This window comes from Propithecus coquereli, unplaced genomic scaffold (assembly GCF_000956105.1).
Source record: "Propithecus coquereli isolate 6110/MARCELLA unplaced genomic scaffold, Pcoq_1.0 Scaffold118, whole genome shotgun sequence".
Lineage (NCBI taxonomy): Eukaryota > Metazoa > Chordata > Mammalia > Primates > Indriidae > Propithecus > Propithecus coquereli.
This window is the reverse complement of record NW_012135858.1, coordinates 4,978,417-4,996,103: the sequence shown is the minus strand read 5'-3', so window position 1 is coordinate 4,996,103 and position 17,687 is coordinate 4,978,417. Positions and strand designations below refer to the sequence as shown.

At 34.2% G+C, this 17,687-nt stretch overlaps 1 protein-coding gene across 1 annotated transcript in view; it reads left to right on the top strand.

The window, feature by feature from the left end:
* The window catches only part of EPC2 (enhancer of polycomb homolog 2 (Drosophila)), a 128,541-nt gene that overhangs the window by 92,179 nt on the left and 18,675 nt on the right, over nucleotides 1–17,687 (top strand). The window contains exons 5-10 of the mRNA XM_012659457.1: nucleotides 5,837–5,985; nucleotides 6,723–6,855; nucleotides 9,305–9,496; nucleotides 13,965–14,054; nucleotides 15,319–15,464; nucleotides 15,571–15,914. Of these exons, the coding sequence (XP_012514911.1) occupies nucleotides 5,837–5,985; nucleotides 6,723–6,855; nucleotides 9,305–9,496; nucleotides 13,965–14,054; nucleotides 15,319–15,464; nucleotides 15,571–15,914 (1,054 nt within the window). The remainder of the gene's footprint in view (nucleotides 1–5,836; nucleotides 5,986–6,722; nucleotides 6,856–9,304; nucleotides 9,497–13,964; nucleotides 14,055–15,318; nucleotides 15,465–15,570; nucleotides 15,915–17,687) is intronic.

Here is a 17,687-nt window from a genome sequence, read left to right as displayed (position 1 = left end):
TATTCTCTAACACTGCAAAGTATCAGGAACATATAAATGTAAAAACCTTGAGCAATTATAATTGGAGGCAAAGCATTTTCTGTGGATTCTTGTTTCTCCTAACAGTGAAAGCTTGTCTTTGTCAGCTGCTGATATAACAGCTGTGAAGCATAACAGCTGCCAAAGATAGTATATTTTAGGAGAAACTTTCTAATGGTTAATAACCAGAATTTCTATAACTCTCTGTATGTGATTTTCTTAATCATCAGAGGATGGATTTCTCAAGTATAGATGACATTTCCTAACCCAGGCTGAGGTTTCAATGTGTCATTCTAGTTCTTAGCTAAGGAAATCTATGATAAAATTTGAAGATTTAGCACTTTGCTTGGATTCTAAGACTAAGATAAGTTTGTAAATTCAGTAAAACTTTATAAATGTGAACTACTGGAAGTGAAGAAGGAGAGATTTATCTGAGCCATTGAAAAACCTGAACTACCAGTTGCATTTTAAAAGCAATATACAGTCATGTGCCATGTATCAACTTTCTGGTCGATTTTGGACTGCATATTCAACAGTGGTTCCATAAGATAATAATACCATATTTTTACTGTACTTTTCTTATGTTTAGATACACAAATACTTAACATTGTGTTGCATTTGCCTACAGTATTCACAGTAATATGCTGTACAGTTTGTAGCCTAGGAGCAATAGGCTATACCATCCAGGTTTGTGTTAGTACATTCTGCCATGTGTGCAACAAGGAAATCACCTAATGACACAGTTCTCAGAAAGTATCCCTGTTAAGCAATGCATGACTATAATTAATTCAGATATATTGCAAAACATAGACCATTAGCAACGTCTTTGAAGGAAAAGTACTATTGGACTTCCTTTAGCGAGTGGGTATGGAATACTTTAAGATTAGCAGTATTTATTAACATATTTTCTGAATGCTAAAACATCAAGAGGCTGAGGCAGAAGGATCCCTTGAGCCCAGGAGATTGAGACTGCAATGAGCTGTTATCATGCCACTGCACTCTGGCCTGGGTGACAGAGCAAGACTCCATCTCAAAAAAAATATTTTTTCTTTTATTCTTCCTTTTTTCTAACCACTATATAGTGAGAATTGCTAGTAACTGTTTTTTGTGTTTAGGTACTTCACCATTGTGTGAGCACTAATAATAGTTTTTCCTGACACTCTGATTCCTATCCTTTGCTTGTTAGTTATTTTTCGTCTTCTACTGCAGATAGGTACATTTTCTTTTCTAATGGCCTTTACTTTTTATTTCTCTTGTTTTCAGTCATAGGACCAAAGACTATCCCTGTCATGCACACTGTTGCTAGTTAGAAACATTTATGTGTTTTGAAATCAGAAAGATGAGAAAGCACTCAACAAATAACGAATACCTCCTAGCTGTTCAGGAGGTGGGCAAGCATTGGAGTATGCGAAGACAAATACAGCTGACAAAGGCTCTGTGTTTCCTTTTCTATTTCCACAGACTTAAAAACACTTGTGTAGCTGATGCAAAACCTAAAGAACTTCTCAAATATTTGTTTGACAGTCTAGAATTTAATTTTAATTCACTAAACTAATATTTAATTTGGGAGTACTTTAAGACATTCTTAAATGAGATAGTCTTGACGCATGTCTAAATGCAGCATGTCTAAATGCACGGACTGGGAAATCCTGAATCAATATATATATTTATTATGTTTAACCACATAGATTCAACTCTTAGTGTCTGTGCCTTCTCTCCTCCCTCTGTGTGGCCCAAAGAAGTAAGATAGACAATTAGGAGAGGAAATTCTCAGGGTAATGGTTCTGAGTTCTGCTGTATATAACAGTCACCTGTGAATCATCCTTGGTTATAAAAAGATCTTCAGTTTATTTTAAAGTACAGGAGTTTGAGAACCACTTCCCTAGAGATTTGAGAGTAAGTACAAAACTGTATATATAACTGTAATAAGAAGAAAGGAGTTGGCCTCAAGCAGAAACAGTTGTGAGAAAGGGTAAAGGGGGCAAGTGGATTTGAATATAGGGAATAGGGCCACCTTAGAAGAATAGAAAAGATGTCTGTCTGAATCCATGGCTTTTAATATTGATATAGCTAGAAATAGGTATAAATCTGTGTGTATGTACATATATATAATTATATACTTATTTCTTAGCTTTATTCACCGAGAGGCTCTAGAAGCAATGACACCTAGTAGCAATAGGCATGCCTAGCATGCAGATCTTGATTTTAAACACTATTTTCCATTAAAAGGAAGCAGGGCTCCGTAGGAAAATGGTTGGTTCCAGGTCTGGGGCTGGAAAAATATAAAGATAAGCTCGGAACGAACCTTTTGCTATCCCAGAAAATAAGAATGTCATTGAAGAATGTCAAAGCCACGTCAGAGGAGCCAGCTTTAAGCGGGACTCTACTGATTAGAGCTGGGAAAGTTTGAATATCAAAATAGATAATCAGAGTAATTGAACTATAACCCATAGAATAACCCATGAGTCCATAGTGAGATGGATGGATGGATGGATGGATGGATAGATGGATGGATGGATGGACAGATAGATAGATAGATAGATAAAAGTGAATGGAACACTTCCTTACAGTAGATTTCCAAAATTACAAATGTTGGCGGGGTGGTGGAGTTAGAAGATCACAATTTGGCAACCACCATAATAATAATTGTTTCAGGTAAAAGTTAGGATCCATGGACACTAAACTAATGGGGGAAAATTTGGTGAGATACAAAATACTACTTATATAGTCCTACAACATACTTGTTAATTAAAAAGGAAAAATAGTATTGGACTAGAGAAAACTGGCAGACACCATCTTAATCAAAGTTATTATCAGCTGGCGGGGCGTGGTGGCTCACGCCTGTAATCCTAGCACTCTGGGAGGCCGAGGCGCGAGGATCGCTTGAGGTCAGGAGTTCAAGACCAGCCTGAGCAAGAGCGAGACCCCATCTCCACTAAAAATAGAAAGAAATTAGCCGGAAAACTAAAAATATATAGAAAAAATTAGCCGGGCATGGTGGTGCTTGCCTGTAGTCCCAGCTCCTCGGGAGACTGACTGAGGAAGGAGGATCGCTTGAGCCCAGGAATTTGAGTTTGCTGTGAGCTAGGCTGACGCCACGGCACCCTAGCCTGGGCAACAGAGCGAGACTGTGTCTCAAAAAAAAAAAAAAAATGTTATTATCAGCAGTAATGGGACAAATAGTATCATTAACTCCTGATATGATATGAGAGGGACACAATATCACTTCTGTGGTAGTCATACCAAAGATACATAACTTGAATTTAATCATGGAAAAATAGTAATGAAACCCAAATTGAGGAATATTCTACAAAAATAAATGGTGTCTACTCTTCAAAAATGTTAAGGTCATGATCACCACAGAAAGAAGAGCTATTCTAAATTATAGGAGGTTAAAGAGACATGACAACTAAATGTAGTTTTTAATCCTGAGTCAGAGCCTAGACCTGGGGAAAAAATTATTATTCATAAATTTTAACAATAAGTATTACTGTTTCACTGATGTCCTTTATAGCAGTAACTTTATTTATTGCCACAAAGGATATAAGTGGGACAATTGGTGAAATATGAATGGTTTCTTTATATAAATAAATTAGATAATGGGATTATATTAATGTTATTTTCCAGGTTTTGATAATTATACTGTGGTTATATAAGAGAATATCATTATTTTTAGAAAATACATATTAATATTAAAAGTGTTTGGAGATAAGGCCGGGCACAGTGGCTCACGCCTGTAATCCTAGCACTCTGGGAGGCCGAGGCGGGTGGATTGCTTGAGCTCAGGAGTTTGAGACCAGCCTAAGCAAGAGCGAGACCCCGCCTCTACTAAAATTAGAAAGAAATTAATTGGCCAACTAAAAATATATAGAAAAAATTAGCGGGGCATGGTGGCGCGTGCCTGTAGTCCCAGCTACTCGGGAGGCTGAGGCAGAAGGATCACTTGAGCCCAGGAGTTTGAGGTTGCTGTGAGCTAGGCTGACGCCACGGCACTCACTCTAGCCTGGGCAGAAGAGTGAGACTCTGTCCCCCCCCCCCCAAAAAAAAAAAAGTGTTTGGAGATAAAGGGCATCATGTCTTCAACTTTTCTTGAAAATTTTGAAAAATACTGCTAATTATGTGTGTGTTTATGTGCATACATGTAGATGTATATACATTCAGAGAGAGAAAGCAAATATGAAATATTAACCATTGGGGAATCTGGATGAAGATATTATATATGAGAATTCTTTATACTATTTTTGTAACTTTCATAAGTCTGAAATTATTTCAAAAGAAAAAGTTTAAAAAAAAAAAGAATAGAAAAGACAGGACCGGGGAAAGGAAAAGTTAGGAAGGGTAGTTATTTAGGCCAAGAGAGCAGGAAATGAGTGAGACAAAGCAGAAGCACAGAGTCCAAGAGGAACACTTACTGAAGAAGGGGGGCACTCTGAAGATTCTGGAGCACCTTTGAATATTATTCAGCTGCCAGCTGGCATGTAACCTTGTATTTTTATGTCTTTTGATTCTGTATGTCTGTCATTCTTACTAGATTTTAAGCCTTTTGAGGATAGGAGATGTGTGCAATATCCTGTGTGAGTAGGCATTTAATATTTGCTGTTGATAAAGTTAATTTTTTTAATTGGAAGGTATTATTGCTGCATGTTGACCAAAAAAAAAACATAGCTTAAAACTATGCTTTAGATTTTATTTTGCCTTTTGTCACATGCTACTGAAAGAAAAAAAGATGAATTTTTTATTAGATGAAAGGATGACTTACTGACTTAAGAGTTTTTTAATATTCTGTATGCAGTACCTCAGTGGGACTTAGTTTGGGTTATTTTTAATAGGCGGTGATTATTTTTCAAATGCAAGAAACTACACAAAAGAAAAAACATAACTGAAATTTTCTCAATTGTTATTTTCTTTTTTATAATACTTTAATATGAAACCTCTAGCATTCAGATGTCATATTGAATTTTTAACTCAAGGATGGAATGATTGCTTAAGTACAGTTCAGTCTGGTTACATAGATTTAGGGGTATTAGTGGTCTATAAAATGAATAGTTTGTGCCTGTTAATTAAGTAGCAGGATGTTTGATTTAACAGACTAGTTTGTATTAATAATAATTTTATGTGCAGATAGATGCTGAGCCTTCTCTAGTTATGTAACAGGGCTTTTACTTTGTAATTAATTAAAGAACTAATTAACAATATTCTGAAATTCAGAATTTTTGCTAAATCTCATTCTCTCTGCAGTGAGGTGTTATTACACTGAGACATGATAATCCCCCTTTTTTTGAAATACTTGACATGCTACTTTTAGTTTTCTGTGTGAGTTTCTTAAGTGAAGCTTTACATGTCATTATTCATTGCAGTGCAGTGTGTTGAACCTTCAAGCCCCCAATTTACAGAGCTAGATGGATGGATAGAGACTTATTTTGGCTATTTTTAGGTACCTTGGTCTGGATAGAACAGTTTCTCTCTGTCATTGGAAAATATCTTACCATGATATAAATGGACTACATTGTCTAATATACTAGGTTTTGTTTCAGGCAGACATTTTTTAAATTTGTTTACATTGGAGTTATCTCTTCTATGCCATTCCATCTTTTCAACAGCCAAGAACATTTTTTTGTGACTATTAAGAAGTATTTGCTCATACTTTTGTTTTCAGAGCTCCTATGTAGTTGCTGTTTAGATGATTTTTTAAACATTTTTTAACATTTTACTTTTATGGGTTAAATTTGAGTCTGATAATATTTTATTCAACAAAGCTGGAAATGTGGATAATTGGGTTAATTGTTTATTCTTCTAAAATTGATATTATTTTTAATAGAATCGTAAGAATGATGAAGCTTCTTATGAAAAGATGTTGAAACTGAGACGAGAGTTTAGTAGAGCCATAACAATTTTGGAAATGATTAAAAGAAGAGAGAAAACAAAACGAGAATTATTGCACTTAACCTTAGAAGTTGTGGAAAAAAGGTAACATTGCTACTATTAAAAAACAAGTGGAAGCTTTAGCCAAATGATGGGTAAAATGTAACCAAAAGATTGGGGGAGTGAGGTTCTAAGCTTTATGATGGTTGATATTGATTCTTTAACAGAATTTACATTTTTACAAGATTTTTTTTTAAGAAATCAAATTAAGTTATCATTTGTGTTATAAATTTTGGGGGAGTTTTGTGTATACTATAGTTCCTCTAATGCACTTAATTTTTTTTTTTTTTGGCAGAATCATTGAATTTTATTTAGAAAATAACCTACAGATCATTTTGTCCAGCTCTCTGTATTAAAGTTTCTATTAAATAAGATCTGAGGGAAATGGATGTTTAATTGATTTTATTTTTTATTGCACCCCTTTTTGGAAATGTGTCCAATGTAACAATATCTTCCTGCATAATTAAATGGACTAAACTAAAACTAACAGAATTTTGTGTGATTTCTGAAGTAAGCATTATAAACAACATTTCCCAGTGCTTGATAATATAAAATATGTAAGAAATTTGTTTTCTATAACCTTAGGCACTTTTTCAGTTTTTTGGTTTGTTTGGGGTTTTTTTAAATCAAAGCATGTTTGTTTATTCCTCTAAATTTTCTTTTAAAAATAATTTGATTACTAGCTCTATTTGATTGCCTTCTGATTAACTGAGGTATCATTTATTTTCTTGCTTTATTGTTAAACTATGCAACATGTTCTTGTATTTTGTTACCTTTTTAAGGTATCATTTGGGAGACTATGGCGGTGAAATCCTTAATGAAGTGAAAATCAATAGATCAGAAAAAGACTTATATGCCACTCCAGCAACTCTTCATAATGGAAATCATCACAAAGTCCAAGAATGTAAAACTAAGGTGAATATCCTCTGGGGAGAAGCATATGTGGTAATATTGATTAGATAACTGTTGATTTCTGTATGTCTTAATATAGTTTGATGAAGGAAAAAGGTAATTCATATGAATTTAGTTCTTACCATTTGCCAAGCACTTTGCTAGGCATTTTTATGTACATATTGACCTATTAATCCTCATAACGAACAACACTTTAAGGTAGGTTTTATCTCTGTGTGATTCTAGATCATAATTCGTAAGTGGCAGATTCAGGGTTTGAGTCCAGATCTAACAGTCCTTTGATTTCCAATGTACTGTCTGCTTCCCTAGAGAATATGGGTAATAAAAGTCTCATTATTATCACTAACTAGCCTGAGCAAACCCTGCATTGTAGTGGCAAGCATCAACATCTAAAATGAAAGCTTTCTTCATTGAGACTATTGAAAGTTATTCTTGTCATCATGGTTGCCTGAACCAGCATTTATCAGTTGTTATCTACTTAGAGAAAGTCCTTTAATTTCTGAATCACAATTTCTTCCTAATGTAAGAGCAAGACTCTGATTATTTTAGTCTCTTGGACTAAGTAATTATATTGATTTGGTATTTGAATCAGATATATAAAAGCTAATAAAACCTTTAATTTTAAGGAGCATAGATTTAAATAAGAAACAGGCATCAGCTGGATGCAGTGGTATATACCTGTAATCCCAGAACTTTGGGAGGCTAAGATGGGAGGATCTCTTGAGGCCAGGAGCCCAAGACCAGTTTGGGCAAAATGGCGAGACCTTGTCTCTACAAAACATTTTTAAAAAGCAAGGTGTGGTGGTGTATGCCTGTAGTACTAGCTCCTCAGGAGGCTGAGGTGGGATAATCACTTGAGCCTAGGAGTTGGAGGTTGCAGCAAGCTATTATCTTGCCACTGCACTTCAGCCTGGTCAACAGAGTGAGACCTTGTCTAAAAAAAAAATTGAGGTATTGACTGAAGCATCTAGATAGTAGAGTGTTACTGTCTGTAGCAAGATTTAAAAAGTGACTTAGGGTATTTGTGGAAAATTCATCTTTTAAAAATGTATCCAGTCCTCATTTTCATGGGTTCATTCTTAAAGGTCAAGAAAGAATGTGGAGCAGGATGACTTCTCCTTTATTCAGCTCATGTCAATTCAAACACCGAAGTTCTTTCTTATTAATCACAGGCATCTAGCCCACCTAGCTGATTCTCTTTAAATCATACTTGCCTCTATAACCAAAAAAAGTTATCGGTGCAAATGTCATTTTGTAAGTTATTTTTAAAAATCCATTTTATATTAATCAATGCTTTTCCTACATATATGATTGTTAGGCATTAGAATCTAAAAATCTTAACCCATAATTGCTGACAGAATCAGCCTTTATTATATATTGATTCTTATTTTATATCTCTTCTAAGAAGAAATACTCAGCCTATTTAAATACTAATTTTAATAGATATGGTTGTATCCATTGTTGCCCTACTGTGTTACACATAGTTAACTATATTTACTTTGTCACACGTCCCACCTTAAAATATGGGGAGTTTCTAAGAAGTTGAGGTTTTCCTTTTGTTGCAATAGTTATACCTATTGTACAAAACAGTTTATAGCTCACTAAACATAATTTGCCATTCAACCAACATTTTCAGTGTGTGTACCGTTTTTGACCCTAAAGTAGTTTTAACATCTGGACTACATGTGGGAATATATAACTTCTGAAGTATTTTTACACTTTTGTAGTTTGTACCTTGGTGCTTGGAACAGTCATTTCTAACTTTTTAAAGTGGTAGATCCTTTTTTATTAAAAAGCATGTCAGTACGTTAAAACAAACAGAACTGCTCTGTTGAGGAGAGGCGGGGGCTGGAAACCTACCCCTTCACTCAAGTCCCTTTGCCAGATGGCCTCTCAAGTAACTCCATAAAACCCTGAGGTACTTGAGAACAGTTTGATTATTGTTCAGTTGAGGCAGTAATTATACATTCTAAAAAGTGAAGCCTTTTTTTTTTCCAGTTAATAAGCTTATTTTTCTCAAAAAATTACTACCCACAGAAGAGACATTTTTAAAAATTGGAAATAAGTGAATGTAGAAATGAATTCATGATCCAATGAAATTATTTTTAAAATAGTTATTTTCATCATTAATACAGAGGATTTAAATAATTGAATTTAAATACCTTTTAAATGCTAGATTGTGTACTATTAGAACAATCTAAAAATCACTAACATCTTAGTTTTAAGTATTAACAATATAAAAAGAAAATATAAATACCATAATTATTTTTCATCATAACTTGCAGAAAGTAAAGCATGTTTTAATGATCACAGAATAATTTTTGCATATTTAAAATAATAAAATCATCTCCTGGGTAAAAATGTGTGTTTTTCAAAGAGCAGTATAGTTTTTCATGATTTCTAAAATGATTTTTATTTCTTCCTTTCGGGGGAAAAATCGTCATGTAAACAGCACCCTCATCATTTGTCTTTGAAAGAAGAGGCTTCTGATGTGGTTCGTCAAAAGAAGAAGTACCCAAAGAAGCCTAAGGCAGAGGCTTTGATAACATCTCAGCAACCCACTCCTGAGACATTGCCTGTGATCAATAAGAGTGACATTAAGCAATATGACTTTCACAGCTCAGATGAAGATGAATTTCCACAGGTGCTTGTTTTAAAACTATTTTAAAGACATTTCCTTCTAGTCTTTTATATTGCTATATTTTTAAAACATAATTGACATCTTAGAGTTTTATTCTTGTTTGTTCCACTATCATTACAGCATAAACATTTTCTACGTTATTTATGTAGCCACTGAAATGGTATTTACTCTCTGTTATTTTTCATCAGTTGGGTAGAATTTATTCTATTGTGGAACATTTTGATGGTTTTCAGTTTTTTCCTTTTATAAAGATGAGCATAGATCCTTTTCCCCTGTATTTAAAATAGAGTTTTAGAAATGGAATTACTAATTACTATCCAAAGATTATCACTGTTTTAAGACAGTTAATATATAATTGTAAATATTTGCCAACATTAATTTCCTTATTGAATCTAAAGAAGATTTAGAAGAACTAATTCAAGTTTTAACTTCTGAAAGTAGTTCTTTGGTGAATATTAAGACTTTTTACTTTATATATTAAAGGATCAGTTTTTTTCAGCAAATAGTACTGTTTAGCACCTGGTTTTGCAATACTCTCTTTTTTTCTGTATGGGATAGGAAATTTAAAGGGAGTACTGTAACGAAGACCTTGGACCTGCTAACAGCTTTACCTTATTTTAACTATTTTGACTTATTTGCTTTGAAGAAAATTTCTTTTCAAAACCAACATCACAGATATGTTTGGAAGCAAGACTTTATAAAACCCTTTATTGCTGTAATCATTTAAAATATAGAGTTTGCATAAAATGTGTCCACTTTAGCTAGATTATATTATTTTTACTCTTTTTTTCCACTTATTTAGCTTTTCTACCCTAGAAAATATTTTGGGATTTATATGCATGGTATTAAATATGCAAAGATATGTTTAATCTCATATGCTCTTGAGAAACACTTAATAAAACCATATATTACTTTTGTCATCTAGTTAGCATGAGGCAGGACTTTGAATAGCCATGGGATATTCATCATATGACCATTTGAAGGAGTGAGGAATATAGTGTCCTAAAAAAATAGTAGTTTTACAGATAGGAAGTGTAGGAACGGGCTGTAGGCACAGTGTACTAGAGAGAACTGCTAGTGTTGCTGGAGCGTAAAACACAGAAGGGATGGAGGTGAAAGGAATGATGCCTATAGTAGTAGCCAGATGGCCAATGGCCTCTATCTGCATTATACATACTGGGAAATTATTAAAAATGTTGAGTAAGAAAATGACATGGTTAGATAAATATATGTAGAATAACCTTATATTTGTGTTACTAATGAGAGGCTAGAAGGTTTTGCTATACATTCCCAGCCTTTTAAGAATGATACTGTGGCCTGTAAGAAACTTTTCCCTATTGCTGTTTAGGGTAGTAAGTATGAAATGTCCGATTTCCTAAAGTACTAAGTTTGACAGTTGATATTTCTGACATTTCACTTGGAGACTTCTTGATTTATTTTTATTGTGAAGTTACATCCTCAGTCTTTCAAACCCATGTTTTGGCTTGTGGTTATCTTTCAAATTTTTTTTTAGAACAATTTTTGTGAAATCATAGATAAGTCAAAAATTTGTGTTATTTTCAAATATGAGTTTCGTCGTGGAACCAATACAGCACAGGCAGCTGAAAATACCAACGAAGTGTTTGGGAAGGGTGTGGCTGATGAACTCACAGTATGTCCATGGTTTGAGAAGTTCCATTCTGGTGATTTTAATCTTGAAAATGAGCCGTGTGGGCGACCTGAGATGAAGGTGGATAAATGATGAGCTGAAGGCTGTAGTGGAAGCAAATCCATCTCAACCTACACATGAATTAGCAGCAAGATTTGACGTTACTATTCCAATAATATTGGACCATTTGAAACAAACTGGCAAAGAAAAGAAGCTGGATAGGTGGGTTCAGCATGAACTATGTGATTGTCATCAGAGAAATTGTCTTGAAGCTTGCCTTTCTTTGCTGTCCACAATATAAGGGTGAACCATTTCTATACCATATTGTTACGTGTGATGAAAAATGGATTCTTTTTGACAATTGCAAGCATTCAACACAATGGTTGGATAAAGATAAAGTGCCAAAACACAGTCCAAAACCGAATATTCATCAAAAAAAGCTGATGATGTCTGTTTGGTGGTCCAGCACTGGTATTATCCACTACAGCTTCATGAAACCTGGTCAGTCAATTACAGCAGATATCTACTACAACCAATTGGACGAAATGAGGATTTTTGTGCTTAAGCAGCCAAGATTGGTCAATAGAGACAGGCCAATCCTCTTGAAAGACAATGCTCGACCACATGTCGCATAAACAACACTGTTCAAACTACAGAAGCTAGACTTGGAGACTCTCTGTCATCTACCATATTCACCAGACCTTGCACCAACTAACTACCACTTCTTCCAGGCTTTGGACCCCTTCTTGCTGGAATAATACTCAATTCTCAACAAGCGGTAGAAAACGACTTTTGCGATTTCATCACCACTTGCTCTCCAGGCTTCTTCACTGCTGGCATAAACAAGCTGCTGTTAAGATGACAAAAGTGTGTCGATAGTTTAGGCCCATACTTGGATTAATTGTACTGATTCTTGTTTGAATTATAATAAACTGCACTTTTGATTTAAGATCGGACATTTCATATTTAATGAAATCCACAGCTAAATGAATCAGTCCATCCAGCCTGAAAGTAGAGCTCACTCAGCATCACTAGTCATATGTTCCTTGTGCATTAAGGGTTCTACAGTTCTGCTTTAAGTTCTTATGTTTATTCATAAAGTCCCCAACCCCCATTGCCACATGAAAATGACATTTTGAAAATTTTAAAGAACCCTCATTAATTTTATGGTATCCTCATGTAGCTAAAGAGTGAGTATTTACCTGTAGTTGGGCATCATTCATTGAGGCAACTATTGAGAATGTAGCACTTCTAAAATTAGGATTTTATTGCAAACAAGATCATTAAAGTAATCATATGCTTTTTCTTTGTCCAATAAATGAGGAATGAGGGAATAGGGAGCCTTAAGACAACAAACATTTTAACCAGACTTACCCAACTGGCAGTATAGCAGAACTAAAAACCCTGCCTGTTCTTGTTCATGCTCTTGATTCTCCTAACATCAGCTCTCTCTTCCCATGTCTCAGACTGACTTTGTCCCCTGGAACCTACCCTTGGGGAATGGTAGTTGGGAGGAAGGTGTAACATACTTTATGCAAAGAATTTCTGAGACTTTGTCATACTTCCTGTGTATATCTTGGAAGAGATACTTGATTTGCAAAGCAACCAAAGTGTAAAATTTCACATTTGGGATTTCCTTTCAAATTTCAGGTTTGGGGCTTGGTTCCCCAGGAAGAAGAACCAGCCCCAGCTCACTGTTTTTGTGTCTCCCCACTTAGGGTTGGTGGAGGTATATTGGAACCTCTTGAAACAAATCCCTTTCTCCCCTGGATGACCCTGCCCAGTGGTAATTACCACAGTTTGGAAATAATGTGGAGAAAACATTTTTCCTCTCAAAATAGGAAGAGAGGAATTTGTGAGGTTCAAAAATTTGCAAGTAAATATGGTTGAGCCAGTGTTTGTCAGAAAAAAGATATACTACAAAGTGAAAGTGCGAGACAACTGAAACTTAAGTACCAAAACTTTTTTTTTTAACTTTAACCATTATGGGTGGAAATTTATCTAAAACCTATTATTTCCCTGCCATGTCAGAGTTTGTGTATCATTTCATCTGTTTTTATGACATTTATAAAATGTCCTGTTACGGATCAGTACTACTTACCCTAACTCAGACTGCCTAGGGATATTTGGCCTGATATCCCAATGGCCTGGGCAGAATGCTTTTTAATATGTTTTGAAAGTCTTTATTCATTTGCTATATGGTGATGGGCTTATCACTTCTTTCAGCAACCAATCTGCTTACTTTTAGCAAGTCTTCTTTCCTCTTCTAATTTTCTGCTCTGATCTGCTAAGTTTAAAAAGCGATTTTTTAAAAATAGGGCTTGCAGAGATAAAAGAAAAGACTCCACTTTAAGTAAAATCTGTGGTCTCTGTGAAATCTTTTTTTTTTTTTTTGGCTATTGATAAGCCTATTTACTTCCTAGTTTTTGGCTTTATTACAGAGAGAAAAAGTTATTGGATAAAAACATACCTACCTGTAGGTGAAATATAACTATCATCACTAAATATTTATGGCCACATACATTATTTACAAAATATCATGGGATATATCAAAGGTATTCTTTTTTAAGTCAGTAACACTTCATGTTCAGAAGCAATTAAGCAATACCATGTGTACTTACTTGCAAGAACTAATTCATTAAAAACAATGATTTTTAACCATAGAAAATTCTTACTGGTCATAAATGTTTTGGGGAATTCACTGCCTGCTGTATGTAATATAGGAATATTTACTGTTTGTGATCAGGTTTAAATTTTAGATCATTATAAACATTGATCTGATGGCTTTTGATAACTCCTAAATGGAATGCCTATTTTGTCTAGGTACCGTCTCCAGTATCAGAACCTGAAGAAGAAAATGATCCTGATGGTCCCTGTGCTTTCAGAAGGCGGGCAGGATGCCAGTATTATGCTGTAAGAACTTTTCGGTGTTTTGTGAACTGGAATTAACAGATAACTCATGTCAGAGTGACTTAGTCTTGATCTAAAAATGGGAAGTACATCAACACTTTTTATTTAACATCCATTATGTGAATACTGGTAAAAGATACTAAAAGGTACTGAGTTCTTTCAAAGGGTATCAGAGTCTTCTAGTTGGAAATTGATAATGCATCATATTTGAGAAATCTTGTTTCACTTTGGGCTTTAATTATAGCTTCAGCAGTCATGAAAATTGCTCAATATGTATGTCATTGCTAGAATTAGGTAAACCCAGAATCTCTAAATTGGCTCTAGAACCTTTAATGGCTGCTGAGTGTTTATTGAGACTTATTGTTATGCAGGCCTATGCTGTGCATATATGCCCAGTAAGTATCAAACAAAGTAATAATAATTTTAAAATTTCCCTCGTGGCAATATTTTGCCCGATAAATGTATTCATAACTTTTTGGTGCAGCATTGTATCACTCTGCAATGCTCAGGTTTTCAGATAAGGTATAACAACTGTAGCACTGTAAGGATGGCTTTGACTTTCTTACGTGGCTTGTGGAAACCATTTGTCTTGTAGTATAATGGTAAACATAGACACTGACAACTTTTTTTAGGGTGTATGTGTTTAATGTAGGAGAGGTGGGGATTTGGTTACTGGTTATGCTGTTGAGAGAAGGGGAAATTTTATGAAAGGGGATGGAAGTGGTAAGACACAGAACAATAGAATGATGAAGTGAATGGAAAGACAAAGAAATGGGCTATGTGTTTCTTAAAAGTAAAGAGGAAGCTTCACCTTGACCCATGTGTGCTTGAAGTGCAGTTTTCAGCCCAACAAAAATTCCTTCTGGTGTATCTCAGTAGAAAGCCTGCAAATTACTACATAATTTCACTGTCTCTACTTTGTATATAAATGTTAAAAACCATATTATTTTTTGAAGATATATTTCTTTTTAAATATAATATACTCTAAATGAATTTATATTTATAAACTAAATTCAATTTGGGTAATTTTGGTGAGTGAACTTTTTATTCAGTTTTGTAAAATTTAACCTGGTTAATATTCATTTAAGCCCCCAGTTTACAGTTTTATGTCTAGATTTTTTTTATCAGATCTAAGTCATAAGATAGATTTTAATTGGTCTGCTAATGCAGTAGCTACTTTATTTTTATAATGGTCTTAACTTTTCTTCATTTTAGATTTACTTCGTGCATTTTGGTTTTTTATTTGTTTGTTTGTTTGATTTTGCAGCCTCGTTTGGACCAAGCTAACCATTCGTGTGAAAATGCAGAATTGGCAGAGTTGGATAAGTTGAGGTATAGGCATTGCCTTACAACACTTACAGTCCCAAGAAGATGTATAGGATTTGCAAGGAGGCGGATTGGCAGAGGTGGAAGGTAAACTCTTTGTTTTGGCCTGGTTGTTGTTTACAAACTAGAAGGGAAGGTATAGAGAAAATGTTAAGTTCCTCCACTTAATGTTTGGTTTTATGTTGCTTTTCAGGGTCATAATGGACCGAATATCCACAGAACATGACCCAGTCCTGGAACAGATAGACCCTGAAATGCTGAATAGTTTTTCAAGCTCTTCCCAAACTATAGACTTTTCTTCTAATTTCTCTCGGACCAATGCTTCCAGTAAACATTGTGAAAATAGACTGTCCCTTTCTGAAATATTAAGCAATATCAGATCATGTCGACTACAGTGTTTCCAGCCAAGGCTACTAAATTTACAGGACAGTGATAGTGAAGAATGTACCTCAAGAAAACCAGGGCAGACTGTGAACAATAAAAGAGTTTCTGCGGCATCTGTAGCTTTATTGAACACCAGCAAGAATGGCATATCAGGTAAGCTGTCACTGTGTTAAGAGTAAATCCTGCTTATTGGTTTCTCATAATTTTCATTATCCACTAAACAAACTCTCAGGGTAAATTTTGAAGATTTGTTTTCCTAATCCCACTTAGGAAAGAAATTTTATGTTAAACTATTGCATTTTATTTTTCCTACCTGGGAAACAATACTCTGCTATTGTGGTTCACATTTTAACCAGAATGTCCTCACTGGTATCTGTGAAACCACTGACATGTATTTTCAGTGTGTGTGCTGGGTATAGTGAATTTGTGGGCAGAATGCACACAGAGTTCCCTACAGGCAAACTGCTTATAAGCTGCCACTAGATCATCATAGCACAGTACTGTCTGCTTTTTATGTTAAAGAAAATGTTCATTTTTGTGTATAAACTTTGCTTAAATGTAGCCGTTGCTCCCGAAGAGTACCATTGAAAATTTTGTTTCTGAAAAATGATTTTTTAGGAGACTCTTTATGAATAATTGTAAATTTTGTCTGGTAGCTTACCTCTCAATTTGAGATCAGAAAGTTTTTTTCATTTTAAGGGACATTGTGCTCAAATTAATGTAATATTTTAATGATATGTACATTCTAAATGTATAATATCTAGAGAATCTAAAATACAATTTTGATTTGTTTTCTTCTGTGGGTAGTCCTCTCTTTATCACATGTATACAATTATGGATAATTTATAAATACTCTTATAACATATACATTGCAGATAATGCATGGTATCCTGAGACAGAAATAGATGTGACTTGACTTACACTATTTATATCAGTTCTTTATGTATTTATAAATTATTTTCTGGATAGTGCATTTTAGGATGCAAAATTATTAAACTTTAAAGTAATTTTAAATAATTTTAGCTTAAAATTTGGTCTCAGTAGTGTTCAGCCTTTTGTAGTTACTGAACTATTGTCCTGCTTGACTTAGACATTTATCTATTTAAAGGTTATAATGGAAAATTGGATTTGTTTGAATGATTGGAAGTTGGCATGTCATTTCTCCAAATTAGTTGGGTTAATTTTCTCCTAAATGAACTTAGGTAAGGAAAATGGCATCCCATTATATAAAGTTCATGGGTCTGTGAAGTTTAATGAGCTTTTGAAGCCAAAATGGATAAATACCTAATATGATTTGCAATCTCAGAGTTCTTAGAAATCTAAAGATAGTAGGAAGTTGACATTATTAGGTCAAATCTTTTTTCAGCCAACTCCAAGGCAAAGTTCAAATCATTTAACTATATGGGAATTCCTATACCTAACATCACTCTTAATAATTTTTGCCAAAAAGGAAGTTAAAAACATATCATATATGGGCGTTTATAATTACGTTTGATTATAGGCTAAATTTCATCTCCGCCAGTGTATACCATATTTAAAAAATGGTTTTAATATCTTTCTTCTCAACTTGAACATGGCCAGATATTTGCAGCTTTCTACTATATACGTTCCAGATAAACTCTACAGTTAACTTGACTTTTTCTCAGAAAATGTGTATATGTTATATCATCAATGTGATATACATATTGATCCAATATAGAATTTAATATAACCTAAATAGTCCATAATAATCAGCTCTATAATTCTATGACTACCATATATCAATATAAAATAAGCATTTAAAATATTATCTTAGGCATGCATTTCTCAGAGAACTTAAATCACAAATGAACATCATAGACAAGATTATTTTTGTATTTTTGCCTTTCCTTTATCATTAGAAAAAAATAGAATAGATTTTTTGGTCTGGATAATTTTTCCTGATAT